General features: G+C 31.3%; 1 protein-coding gene across 1 annotated transcript; it reads left to right on the forward strand.

The window, feature by feature from the left end:
• Positions 1 to 13,056: 13,056 nt before the first annotated feature.
• On the forward strand, positions 13,057 to 14,186 carry LOC108578987. The gene is made up of 3 exons (XM_017942412.1): positions 13,057 to 13,299; positions 13,562 to 13,663; positions 13,819 to 14,186. Exons 1-3 carry the CDS (start codon positions 13,159 to 13,161, stop codon positions 14,149 to 14,151), a joined length of 576 nt encoding a protein of 191 aa, XP_017797901.1. The 5' UTR covers positions 13,057 to 13,158; the 3' UTR covers positions 14,152 to 14,186.
• The last annotated feature ends 605 nt before the right edge of the window (positions 14,187 to 14,791 follow it).

Consider the following 14,791-nt stretch of genomic DNA (forward strand, 5'->3'; position numbering starts at 1 on the left):
GAACCGTTGGGTCAAGACCTGGTGGAAATTCTTGCCCGAGCAGGTATCGCTCCACTCTCTCCAGGAAAAAACGCGCTAAGGATGCACCGGAAGGGTGTTCGCGATGAGTCAGACACGCTGATTGGCAATTAGAATTTTTTCTTGCGACCAATCAGAGCTTGTCCTAACCTTTAACAGCAACCGATCGACCACTAAATAAGACTTTTGGTAACATTCGATAGAGACAGTTGTAATCCGAGATTCATACGAGACACTCGGTATCCATCAGTCGTCATACTACAGTCCTTCGATATCATTCATATCACAGTTCGTCTATCGTTCGAGACGACATCACACAAGCAAATCATCCAACATTCAGGACGATTGTGTACCAGCTTAACACGTTCAGGACGAAATTCACGAAACGTTTACTACTGCCAGTGTTTCTGAAGTGTGTATTATCATTAACACTTAACTCTTCAGTATGTAATCTGAAAATGTGGTGATCCACCGTTGGATCACGCTCTCTATTCAATATTTTTTGATATCATTTTAAATGACCCATTGATGTGTCACGTCGGCAAACAAGAGCATCGGTCACCCACCAGTGGGTCACACTGTCCTGAACGTGTTAAACCATTTACTCTATCGTATGAAACATTTGCCTAAGATCTACCCTTTGCGGCCGTATGTCCGCTCTCAGCCACCAAAGCACTTATAGCACACGATGGAGAAATATAAAATATAATTTTCATATAAAATGAAAGCACATATTGTGTTAAACATGTGTAAAGTTGAAAAAAAGATAATAAATTTTGTATTTATAATGTTGCATTATATTATTAGTGTTCGTTCAATGAAAATTAATTCTGATCAACTCAGCACCTACATGTATGTCTCAGCTAAATACGACTGCAAAAGGTTAATTTGACGGACAATAAATGCGCAAACGTTCAATAGCTGCGTGACTTTAATTGTTCAAAACGCGATCCGAAATCATTTTTCTTCTATTTCTTTGCACACATATATTTTATTCCATAAGACACCTTATATTGAAATGAATGAAATAAATCCAAGCGAACTACACTCCAAAACAAATTATACTTCGTCGAAAATATAGAAGGTGCAGACATTAAACAAATATTAAGCTGCCATTTTCCACACAATAACAGATTAATTGTCACAGGCATAATCTTATTATGCCCGTCTGGTATAAAAAGTGAACCAAGACAGAACAGTATCATGCTTTTGGCCGGCGGCAAATGTTAATTCCTATTACGTAATGAAATAAGTATACATTAAATATTCGTACATAATACATACTAATTTTATAAACCAATAAATTGCCATTGTTCATTAGTGACACGCCAAGATGTTTACATTTACAAAAATAGCCTCGAAAATTCTTTAAGTTGGTTATCCCCGACTGCTGATAACTTCCAATATCGGCGACATACTTTCAGCATGACCACTGATTCATTTTTATCTAACAATGTATGTAAGTCGGTCTAGAATTTCCTCAACCTCTTTAACTCTTTAATTCTTTAACCTTAGAAAAATAATTTAATTTCTCGATTGGCCATATTTTTCTACTCGGTTTAAATCCACAGTAAAATAGTACTGGAAAAAAAATAACTCAAAATTAGCCTGAAAGAAAGACACTCTCATAGCATGTGAACGGATTCTTTTAGAAATGTACAACAAATTTTTAAAAGAACAGTCATAGCCGTAATATAGATAATCATTGCTGCAATTTCAGACAAGTAACATACACATTTGCAAATTTAAAAATGTAACATAATCCAATAATTAAGAAATATCTTCAAAATGATTTCCATTTAATTTATACCTAGATGTGTATAAAATGATTTTACCTTGGAACAATTTTCATAAAACCTTAACCAATTTTTCCTTCAGTGTACGTACAATCCAATCATAAAAGTCTACATCAATCTATCTCGCATAATGTTATTGATATAACAGATTGACATAAACAACAGAATGATTGAAATATATCACAAGAAAGCGAAAAATAGAAGGAAATTCTATAGTAACGACATAATAGTGTTATCAAATAAGAAAGAAAAAAATTGGAAAAGGTTGTGGAATGAGAAGTCGCTTACGATTTTTTTATAAAATTTAAAGGTTCTTTGGAAATATTGATCTAAATTATAAAATTCAACGTGAACTTACAAACTCTTATACAATACTAAAAAGACATTGTAGCAACAACATTGTAAGTTCGGCCGTGCTGCGACGCCGATTCTTCCAAGTCCAGTAGTGCACACATAAGCGTCCGCAGTCGGGACCGAATGCGGATGCTTAAGTGTGGGGAGGTGACTTCTGCGAATTTAACTAAACAAAAGAGAGGAGATATGTCTGGGTGAGATACCGATATATCAAGTGTCAGTTGTTCATAATCAGGAGTCGATATCGAATTACTTTGTTTCACTTGGCACGCTCGAATCCACTCCGATGTCCCATTTCCGAGAATTGCTGGGGATAGCGACGGACGCTTAAGTGTGCAAAAATGCGGACGCTTATGTGTGCACTGCTGTACTTACGGGCGCTGCGCGCTTTGCCACCGCGCTCGGGACCGGGGGAAAAGGACGAGCGCGAGATTTTTGGAAACCAATTGCGTCTCGCACGTCAAAGAGTCCATATTACAGCAATAAAGTGTCTTATAAGGTTTTCTGCGTTTTATTCTCTCTTCCCATAACATACTAGTATAATTCCATCTAAAATAGTCGAAATACTATTTGACAATCTTAATTATCTTAGCCTTATTTAATTACTTTCTATCACAATATTGTAAGTTGATGGAAATCCGCGTAATTGGGAACCACCTCCCTCTTTACAAAATTCTGAAGAACATTTATGTTTTTCCAATGCATACGAATATATTTACTTACACACACGCGCGCACACTCATATTATGTAATTAGATAAATCGCAGCGTCACATTGGTCCTTTGATTTTTCTCCTAAGTTCGGTTGTTCGTTATCTATTCGAATTCGGTGAGATCAATTTGTGAGAAATTAGTGCACGCGAATGAATTCGCCGTTCGCTCTTTCTCGCCTCTTTATTGTAAAGGTATGCTAAATGTATAAATTGATTTGAAATGAACGTCGAAATTTTCCACATATAATCGAAACCGCGTTGTTCAAGGGGAGTACTGTATGTACACTTCCGGCGAAAAGTTTGGAATCACCTCCCAATTTTCATCAGTACTGAATCTGCTACTAATTTTTCATCGACTTGATATTGATATTGTGGAGATAAATAGATAAATACAAAATTCGTTAAAAAATTCTTAAAGCTGCTCGACTTTTTTCTGGGAATTTTCGTGTAACTTGCAATGCACAGTGATTCCAAACTTTTTGCCGGTAGTGTACATATGTGTATGGTAGTTACCCCTACAGAGATTGATAGTGTCTGTTGAAATGAAAATTTGTTATTTTAAACGGCTGCAGGTACATTTAGAAGGAGTGATACATGTTTGAAGCTCAGGCGAATGAGATACACTGGTGACCGGGTTAGATTTTTATCAAGTATCGATACTAACTGCATTAGCTGCGAAAGAATAGCATAAACTTTTCCACGGTGTCACGCGATGGAATATCAGGATGGTACATTTCCAACCTGCTTTGAATATCAGCGTTTTTTTTCGCAATATCTGCGATATCTTGAGAAGACGCGCTGGAAATAACACGAAGGAGCTCTAATTAGACCAATTTGGTAAGTGTCAATTTCCTCTCTTGTGAACAACACTTTTAAGCGTTTCATCGCTGTCGGTAAGATAAACATAACGATATTTGTTAATGAAAAAATAAACAAAGATAAATTAAGAAGATGAAAAATAGATTTTTATCTTAATTTAATTATATTTTGTCATATTCGCGAAATTAGTTTTGCCAACATTATTAATGTTGTGTCTCATGCTATAATTGTTGAGTACAAACAGATAGAACATATAGAGATTAATTTTCGAAACTAATTCATTTCCTCATATACGAATCAATTTATTGATTTTGCAAATAATATTCTTTATATTATAATTATTATTAAAATTACGCTCCTGTATTTTTATTTGCCTAAATTTTTCGAGATAATGCAGAGAGTTATAATTACAGCTTTATTAATATCTATAGATAGAAGGGCAATTTGTATTCATTTAATTGATCTAATACAGTATTTTCTTATTAATACAAGTCTTATCGATATACAAATTAGTATACTCAGTATGTTTTAAACGGTCCCAAATTACTCTATAATTATTTATGTACTGTACTTTTACACTATATTTCCTATACTTATATTTTCCTATATTTCTTAACTTATGTTTATGCTATATTGTAATATCATGAAAATATTCGTATTTCATTATTTATAATCTTCCTTATCTTAATGCAAGTTCACAGTACCTGCTATCACATATAAAATACTAATTTTTCTTCCAATCGTGCTCAAAATAGAGTATTTTTAATACGCTACATTCAAAAATTTACCTAACATACTTCTATGCAATATCCATATTTTTATACTGCATCTTATGTACCATTTGTCTGATATTTATTTCTGGATGTACACCGTTTCATTTAGTACTATACACACGAAATACCTCCATTTACTTAAACCTTAAAATACCGTATTTAGAATATTTATAGAATTAATGAAATAATGCAACAAGAAGTACATATTGAATCATGGCCAAAAATTGCGCACAGAAAAAACTACGTGTATATTGTTAACCAACTTTATAAACGGCAGACATATTTCCCTTCCATTCGATTCAAACTGAATCCAAACTCAGATTTAACAAGAAAAGATCGTTTGTGTTTCAACGACAATATTTCCAAAGAAGTTTGTACTTTTAATAAGAGAAGAACAAACAGAACATCAATTTTTAACCATTTCGTTACTTTAAATGTATGTATATGTAGTAAACAATGGTCACGATCCTCGGTCACGAGGATCTGAATCAGCGAATTTTATCCGGTTTTCGAGTGTACCGAACAAATTCACGAGTAAACTACGATAATTGTTTCCTTCATTTTAAATGCACGTGGTTGAAACGAAGAAAGGAAAATAACAGAAGTCCCTCCCTATTTACGACCAAGAAATAACGACAGAAAATTCTGAAAGAGCAGCTTCATCGTTTCCGGCTTAACATGACAAAATAAACAAAGAAGCGCAAGTAAACTATGAATTCTGTATCCATTGGAACGAATAGAATTTTTCTATCGTATCAGGAAGCTGCACTGGCAAAGCAGAAATCGTGATCGTTCTTCCTAAGAAACGCGTGATCTGTTAATTAACCTGCAACTTCGCAACTGACCTGGAAACTAGAAAGTTTCCTACAAGATATTACTTGATGAATTAATAAAAATTTCACAGTCAACACAATATCCTGGTAGATCAACATATAATTAAGTAGATATTCTTGATCAAAATCTAAGACTCGTAATGATTTTACCTTTGTTTGAAATAATTTTTATATCCAGAACTAGTAACCGCGCAAACATCATTTCTTTTCTTGCCCAGGAGAGTTAAAGCTTCCTAAACGATTTACTTGTTGGAATAAAAAGCTGTTTCTGTTAATCGATGATAAGAGAAACACGGTTCACCAATCGTAGAATCCTGATCATCGCCAAAACTTCAAGGAAGATCCAGATTTTGAAAAATTAACATTTTACCCAAAAAATTGCAAAATTAAAATTTAACAAAATTAAACTTTTTGTGCCAATAAAAAATAATGTAAGAAACCTAATCTCTCTTGAATAAAATCAAAAAGAATTATGTTCATATAATTAATAATTGTCGAGTTACAAACTTATTTAGATTCGTAAAACATGTTAAACATGGTGAAAATTTTGCAACCTTCACTAAGAATATTCTCGAATTATTGAGTTTGGAATAAAAGGGCACACGATATTTTTGTTCAGAATTATCCATAAAATGAACTGTTAAATTTTTGCTCATCTATCAGAGAATACACTGTACGTGAAATCATAATTTCACAGGAGCTGAAGATTCTGGTTAATGAAGTATGATTATTCTGTTATGATTAATTTGTTGCTCCGAGATTTTAATCGTCGGATAGTAATCGGCAATACGAGAAGCAACAAAACAAAATATTAATGAGATCATCGAAACCCCAAAACATTATTTATATCGTGAAGTTTTATCGTCATCGACGAAATCCAAATTCAAAAGCACGAGGTGCCTGGAACATAACTTTTAAATGCACAATAGCGTAGTTTGAAGTGTTTCTGTATTAATTTTATGATTAACTAATTGATCTTACAAAAACGTGTGTGTACATAATCCTCAATTTGCACAGTAGTCCTTTTTTCAGTTTAATACAGCAAAAAAGAAAAAACATATTAAAATTTCATTTTTCCATGTTTCTATTTCCTCTTAACACGATTGTTATAGTGACAATTCCTATACATTGTGTACTGAATAAAATGAAAATGACTATTTCTCTACTAACAAATGAAGAAGATACAGATATTGTGAATTCATTGAGTGACTTTATAATTTATAAAAACAAATTTTCTATATACAGTATATATTTGTATACCGTTTAGTTTTTCACAAAAATATAGTCTCTATTTACATGATTTTAATCTACAAGATTGTAAATCGAGAGTAAAACTTGAAGGACAAATATTAAGAAAATGTACTTGAATGCATTATTATTAAAAGATACATTTGTAGTGTTCATTAAAAATATATGTCCAGTAACATATTAACGGATCTTTACGTACGCGGAATTAATGCTCTTGTAATACGTTGGCAAGTATGTATCAAATATTATGGAAATTATTTTAAATAAAAATGTTTAATTTCAATGGACTTATACTTTTTCAAAACAATAATGATCTAATACTTTGTTCTCGAACTTTGTAATAGTAAAATCAGTTTGGATATCAAACGAATTGTATAACTTAGATCTATTCGATTCGACGAATTTAAACTTCTACAATTGAAGTTACATTATTCAAACATAAAATTTTCCAACCTATGAATAATCCAGCAGCTCAACTATCACATATCGAATTTCTTCAAATTAATCGAACAATCGATTCAGTGAATCGCGCTGACGCCTACTCGAATTTCGGACGCTCGCCCATCCTGTCCTTCCCCATGAGAAATATCAACAATCAAAAGTCAATGGTAGAAAAGTTTTGACAAAACCCAAGTACTTAGGTTTCCCAAAATCATCACATCGTTATCCATTACGATACATTTGGAAGAAACGATTGAAAAGAATCAAAGGTCAACAACATGCCCAAAAATGAATTACGTAAGCGAGAAAAATTTGTACTTTCTAAACGCGGAGTATGTAGTGATGTACGTAGATGCACTACAGGATACGATGCTCATGCTTTTTCGGTGGACATGAACATGTATGGTACACGTTACGACGAACCTCTATTATGCGCGCGTGGCAATAGAATGAAAATCATTGTTCGCAGCAAAAGACGTCAACGAAAAGAATGCAAGTTCCTGCCGGTCGTGGAATATTAACCGTAAAACTTATTCTATTTATTTTATTTATTTTACGTTATTCTATGTAAAGATCTCAGAATTGAAAAAACAGGCAAACAATGCGTTCTCAAGTAACGTTTCTGCTATCGATCTCAATTTCTAATAAACTTATACCCAACGCAAATTAAAATTAAATAGCTGCCGTTCAGGAATTCAGTTAGGCATGTTTCCTGATTTCACGTAGGATTCTTTTAGTTTAAGGCTTATCTAGTCTTATATAAAAGCAAATAACAACAAAAAAGGTAACGTTATTCAATGACATATCTGCCTAATAATATTTTAACGTGATATCGGCAGTTCACCCTGACAATAACAGTAAAATAAGAAATGTGATACTTTCTCAACGTTCGAATTTTCTTACGCATGTAAAGAAGTTTCGTCAAATTCTTCCTGATGTCGAAAGTAAAAAGTAATCATGTAAACACTCACCGAACAAAATTTCTTGTTCAGGAGGAAGGGTCAATCCATTTGGACCAGGCAGATCCCGAACGACATACAGCCTGTGGATCCTTTTAACAGTCACGTCAAGTCAGAAAACCAAGGGTCCGTTTGGATGTAGGGGAAGCGTTAAACTGTCAAACGGATATCGTCACGCACAGACTCCAGTCGTTATTCGACGCACCACTAACATGTTTCTGTACGAAATCTGTCTAATTATATATAAGCGACGAAAAAGTAGAAAATTTTCGCGTTAGCGTTCACTCACTTGTAGCTGCCTATATATGATAGATATAAACTGCAGCGTGAGACATTACGTCGCACAACGAGCATTCCTTCTCCGCTGGACGAACTGAAACGAATTACGAAAGATTCACGAAGAGAACCGTGCTTGCACCTCGACCCAGCCGAACTCTCCCGATCTACCGCCCGTCACTGTGCTGTGATTGGCCCATTTTCCTCTAGTCGACTGGACGAAATCCTGTCTGTACCCCCACCACCGGCACCGCGTCAAACTCAAAGGTAAGAAATACGGGTGATTCGTGACGTTTACCTTTAACAATTTCTAACCGAGTAAATCCCCCTAATAATTGCTTTCCTCCTTTCTTTTTCCTTTTAATGTTAAGTAGACATATAACTATATACATAAATTACGCGGTATATATATTAATACACCCAAGGAAACGTGTACATGCCAAGAATATTTCTATCGGAATTTTCGACGATTGTTCTAGGTCGATTTGTTCCACTTGACTAATCGATGTACTCTCGATGCTCTTTCTGCCTTTCTCGAGATTCGTGTATCGTTCGCTACGATTTATGATACTACTTCAAAATAGAAACACGTTTCGTTTTGGACACTTTAATAATAAGTCAATATAGTTTTTAAGTATTAATCGTATATTGTACGGTGTACATCTATATATTGATTGAGATAAAAAGTGTGGTTATTGAAGAATGAGTGAAATATTAAAAATAAGAAAAGCCGTTTTATATTTCCTCCTTTCTCATTCCAAAGTGGACATTATCGTTCGAACAATAACTTTTACTCGTTATCACTAAAAGTGTATAAAATATATCTAATATGACCAAGCTACGTGTTAACACATTTTTTGTATTTATTTAGAAACTGTGCTCACCCATAAGAATATAAATAATATTCTATATTTAATACTTACTACTTGTTAAAGTTTGTAACATAATATGTCCATGTCACGTTAAAGTAATTACTGAATTTGGTCATGTAATAACCATTAAGTAAATTGCATTTGATATTTAATTAAACTTAAATTAATTGTTGTATCATGAAATTTATATTCTTATTAATTCTATTAACCCGTAGTATTTGACATTACTTTAAAAAGTTGCGGCCATTTAAGTACAGCGAATAAAAACATTTACTCCTCTTATATTATTTAAACTAATCTGAAACGGATCATTCGATGGCTAAAATAAATAAAATAGCAGGGCATTGTACTTTCACTTCAATACGTTCAGATATATCAAAATTCTGACAAAAATATTCCTAACCAATATTGATCGTGCAAGATAAAATGAAAATTTTTGCCATGGATGATAAACGATGAAATAACAATAAAACATCTTATAACGATCAAGTTAAACAATTCAAATATTTGCACTTTTTGAAAAGTTGTTAATCAATTAGAAGAAACTGGTTCATGTTGTGTAAATTAGAATCTCGTTAAAATTCTGTTTGTCTCGACAACATCACGCGGAACAGCACTGTGTACACTGGCAATTAATACTAGAAACATTAGATATGAAAACAGCAAACATAACACATCCATGTATTCTCAGCTGTTTGCATATGGAAAAACAATTCCAGTTGAAGCATGTACTAAAATAACTTCAATAAAAGGAAAAAGAAGCAGATATATGTACACATATATATATAATGGATTCACACACGAAACGTGCACTTTATTTCAAATATAATTCAACCTTCCAGAAAGTGAATCAAAAATCTTATGTACCTGATTAATAAATATTTAACTTATGCGCCTAATCACGAGCAATATTTCTACATATGTTCTTAATTACTAAATAATATTTAATCCTGGACTCATAATTATTAAGTGTTTATCCCCTTGTATTTAACTGTTAAACAATAATATTATTAAATAAATTCAGAATAGTTTTCAATTGTAATTCAATTCATTTTAATTTTGTAATGTACATTTTAAAATACTTACTAACTACGTATAACGGAGGAAAATTTTATTATTTGACGAATAAATTTGACGATACTAAAACAGATCTATGTTTTCTGAAAATTGTTCGTTACTTTTAAGAATCAGTATTCTATGAAATTGTTTACAGTTATTAGCCACTATAATGACAAACATCTTATCAAGTGTTTTCTGTAAATGTTTTGGAAAATTAGTCCATTGCCAGTTTTGGAAAAGTAAATTGGGAAAGGCTGAAAATAATTTATTCATGATCACCCTATTCAATGTGATTAAAGTTTAAGAAAAAGGAAATTATTATAGCACCAAAAATAATAGCTCACAAATATTAAATTACGTTAAAGTAATGTTTTATTTCTCGTGCAAATAACAAGATACCATATTATCAAACACTATGGGAAACAATCTAATATCAATATTATCTGTAATAATATCTCTAATTCTAAATCTGGCGGATTTTAATATGTAAATGTATTAAATATATTCATTCTTCATTAGTGGTATCAAATTAGCTACGAAAAATTGCTAAATGAATACACAGAATTTTGGAAAAAAGAAGGCGAACGAAATAGAAGCTCGTTAATATGAATTATTTTATTTTAGGTGATAGACATACACGTGTATCCGCTTATGATACTTACAATTTATCTCAATTTTCTTCTCCACGTGCTCTACTAGCGCACTCCCACACAGGGTTCCACGTGTCAATGGATATATGCAGAAAAACCACGTGTAACGAACGCATAATAGATTCTTATACACGTGCATAATCTTGTATTCAATCTTATAAATTATAATAATAAAGGGGAACAGTCGTATATTTATGCACTGCTGAAACATCACAGAAAAGTTACGTGTTTCGATTCTACCAGATTCTTAATTAATACATAACACGTGAGACATCGATGACCCACAATATCATCATAGGTATCACTTGCATTAGACAAAGATATTCTTCGATCTACAGTTCGAAGAAAAGATGCAGAGTGTGTAGATACAGAGGCACAGAGGACAACAGATACAGAGATATCCACTGTGGTGACATTTCAATAATTTGTAATAAGATGAGAAACAAAAGTTATTAACAATTTGTTAAATTTAACCACATGATTTTCTCGTTATATTGTTGTTGGGAATATTACAGCAAATCCAGCCAGTATAGAATAAAACACTTTGGTTCGTGTAATATTAAACCAGTAAAAAAATCAAGTACTGCCACTATTTATCTGTAATTAAAGAGAGATTCTGGTTTAGAGGTAAAAAAATCGAATGTTTTTCTACATACATATATTTGACATTATTTTGGTATATGTATTTGTAAAATGATTTTCTGAAATACGAAAAATCGATATAATAATTAGATCTTAAATTATTACATTTACTCGCATTCGCAAAATTGAAAGATATATTAAGTTTTGAGGGATTTATCACATTTTTGTACATCCATGTAAGTGTTACAAAGTATGCTTAAATTTCGCATCAACTTTCAACTTTCCAAATAGCATTGTGGAAACTCTACGTTAAACAATGTAGATAAATTCGATAATTTCAACAGAAATGTTTCAAATAGCCACTAACATTATCTTTAACAGTATCATAATGTCTTAACTAATTAAATAGAAATGAAAAAAATTTCCTTTAATAATTTTCTAATTTTAACCAGTCAAACTTATTTTCAATATACGTCGATATATGTACGTATTTATGCATGTAGTTTCAGTACTACTCTAACAACTTGTTCAAACAAGTGGCAATTAATGAATGAAATAAATCAAAAAGTCATTGACAATTTAACACAATTGTTATTGTACGATTTGCAGAGTACACGTTACTTATTACCAAACGATACCCTAATCTTTTAAATTTTTCCAAAGTAGTAGATTTTAATGTATAATTATAATATACAAATTATAGTATATTATTTCACCATAAATTAATTAAATTTGATGCTTTGGTAAACAACTTTAATGCAGATTTTAATATTTTATTGAAACACTATTTAGTCTCTGTAGATATTAAAAATGATTCTAATAAAACGATACCGTTTTTTCTGTTTGAAAAAATAATATAACGAAGAAACAATTCTTTTCCTGTGTAGGATAGAAGCTATGAATAGAAATTAAGTCTTTTTTTATTTTCGTTTAACTTACAGGATATTGATTTATCGAACTTCTGCACCATACCGATAACGTTCAAACGAGGCATTTAAATTACATTAACCCTTCCCCTGACGCAGCTTACTAAATATCGATGAAAAGTTAGCATCACGTGCTCTGCAGTCATGCTACAAACAAGGGATATAATTTAAAGTTATGTGGAGCTAAATGTCCCCTGTAACTATAACAGAAAGAATAAACAATACTGATTTATTTTAAGGAATATTTTACTTCAATTACTTTTCTTCTTAAAGACGAATATTAGTTCCTTAGAATGATAATTTCTTAATAAGTCTCTTTCAATGTAAAATATGTTAAAATGATCAGAATGTATGTTAATTTGAATTAATTATAAATTCGTAAATTAGTAATTAAAAAATCTTACGAAGAGCAAAATACTTTTGTAACAAAAAGAATAGAAATCGTTACATAACTTTTAACATAACATGCAGCTTTTAACAGGACCAATGTCTCAGTCAGTACGTCTACTCTTTCATATTTTATTCATAGTATGTTCTTAATAATCCATATGCTTTTGTAACAATTTCATATTATTCTCGAAATTATAAATTCCAACTTGTATTAAATTCTTATTATTGAGGACCTCTATAGCATTGGTTACTTTAAAAACTTTTTCTACCGGAGCTTGCGCACGATTTCCCTCAACATGGATTCCTCAAGTGGTGCACATCCCCGTCTCCTTCTGATATTCTGTCAATTGTAACGTCTCTAGAAAATAATAAAATAGATCTAGTCTCTATTCTTGTATATTGTTTAACATCGTTTAGTATAGAACGATTAAGTAATCGCTACTTGATAAAATGTCTCAGGCCTATATTCACGCCTGCGAAAGGGCGGAATTGTTAGGATTGCCGATACCGAACGAAGAAGAATGGAAAGAAACGCAGAAAATAGAGGAACAAAATAATGCCCAAGACGATGAAGATGAAGCAGTGATGCAAGTAATTATAATACCATCCCATTAGATAAAAATTAAAGTAGCAAAAAATAGTGGTTTATGTTTTTTTACATGGTGTAAGTATAATGTTACTTAAAGTTCTTTAAAAGCTGAAGTTTTTACGATTTTTTATATACATATAACACTTTATGTGTACCTAAAATATAATTTCTCAAATAAAAGTATTTTTTTCTATATACATATCAAATTAGAAATTTTACAATTTTATTCAGCAAAGTTAAGATTAATTTTAATATAATTTATAGAATTTGGATTCTGCACATGAAGCTGCACAACGAATTGGTGGTGGATTAGATGAACTGAACAGTATTCTTATTTCTACACAGAAAAAGATTAACAGATTCAAGGTTAAATGATTAATTATACTTTTTTTTTTTAATAGGATTATTTTGTTTTAACAAAGATAACATTAATAATCATTTCTAAAAGTCATTGTTAAACTCAAAAATTTATTTTCATATCACTTTAAAATTCTACTTTATAAAACAAAGGTATTTTACAGACTGTTTGTGGCAGTTTGGGTACTCTACTGAAAGTAAAAGGGGAATCAAAAAACAGTACACCAGATCATAAACTCACTGAACGAAATCATAATGAGGCAAGAGACGTTGATCCTGAAACATCCACAAATGAAGACAACTTGACATTAGAATTATCCAATGATAAGAAACAGATGGAAAACACAGAACCTAGCACAACAATGCAAAAAAAAATTGATCTCAATAAAAAGATGGGTTCCCATTTGGATAAATTAGATTCTCTCATTACCAAAGCAGAAGATGCACAGTATAGTATGCAATATCAAACAAAACAAATTAAAAGATTCTTAAAGTAATTCTTGACATACAAAAGTAGTAATCCATTCTAATATCAGGCCTCTTCCAAGCAAATTAAAAAGTTTATTTATCTATTAACACGCTTAATGAATTATAAGATTTTTATTACTAGATATGTAAAGAAATATAGATCATATAATGATATGTATACAAAAATCATTAAATTACTCAAATGTTTATTAAGCACATATATGCATGTGTATAATGGAAATGTTACAATTTAAAAAAGCAAATATTTATTTTGCTTAATTGCTTAAACATTTCAACTGCATATCAGTGTGCTATGTATATAATATACACATCTCTAAACACACACATGATTGCTTTTCTAAAATCTTAAGATAAATATATTCAACTAAAGAATGATAACTATTAGATAACATCGGGTAAATGTTCTTCCTAATATTTTTGTTAGATTATAGCTATATGATATAATGAAATACCATCATAATATAATTCATGTTATAATTTTTCATTATGAATTCAAATATTCATCAATATTTGAAAAATGATTACATGTTGGAAAAGATTCTTTCTATGAAAGAAATTACAAAATAATCAATGTTAAATATTAGCTATAAAAAATGGTATGCATATATTTTTCGTTAATAATTTAATTATAAACATTATTAATTATAT

Source organism: Habropoda laboriosa, unplaced genomic scaffold, assembly GCF_001263275.1.
Source record: "Habropoda laboriosa isolate 0110345459 unplaced genomic scaffold, ASM126327v1 scaffold30, whole genome shotgun sequence".
NCBI lineage: Eukaryota > Metazoa > Arthropoda > Insecta > Hymenoptera > Apidae > Habropoda > Habropoda laboriosa.

Coding starts and splice junctions, on each gene's coding strand:
- LOC108578987 (XM_017942412.1), top strand. CDS start 13,159: ATGTCTCAGGCCTATATTCACGCCTGCGAAAGGGCGGAATTGTTAGGA. Junction 13,300..13,561: donor AAGATGAAGCAGTGATGCAA/GTAATTATAATA, acceptor TATAATTTATAG/AATTTGGATTCTGCACATGA. Junction 13,664..13,818: donor AAAAGATTAACAGATTCAAG/GTTAAATGATTA, acceptor GGTATTTTACAG/ACTGTTTGTGGCAGTTTGGG.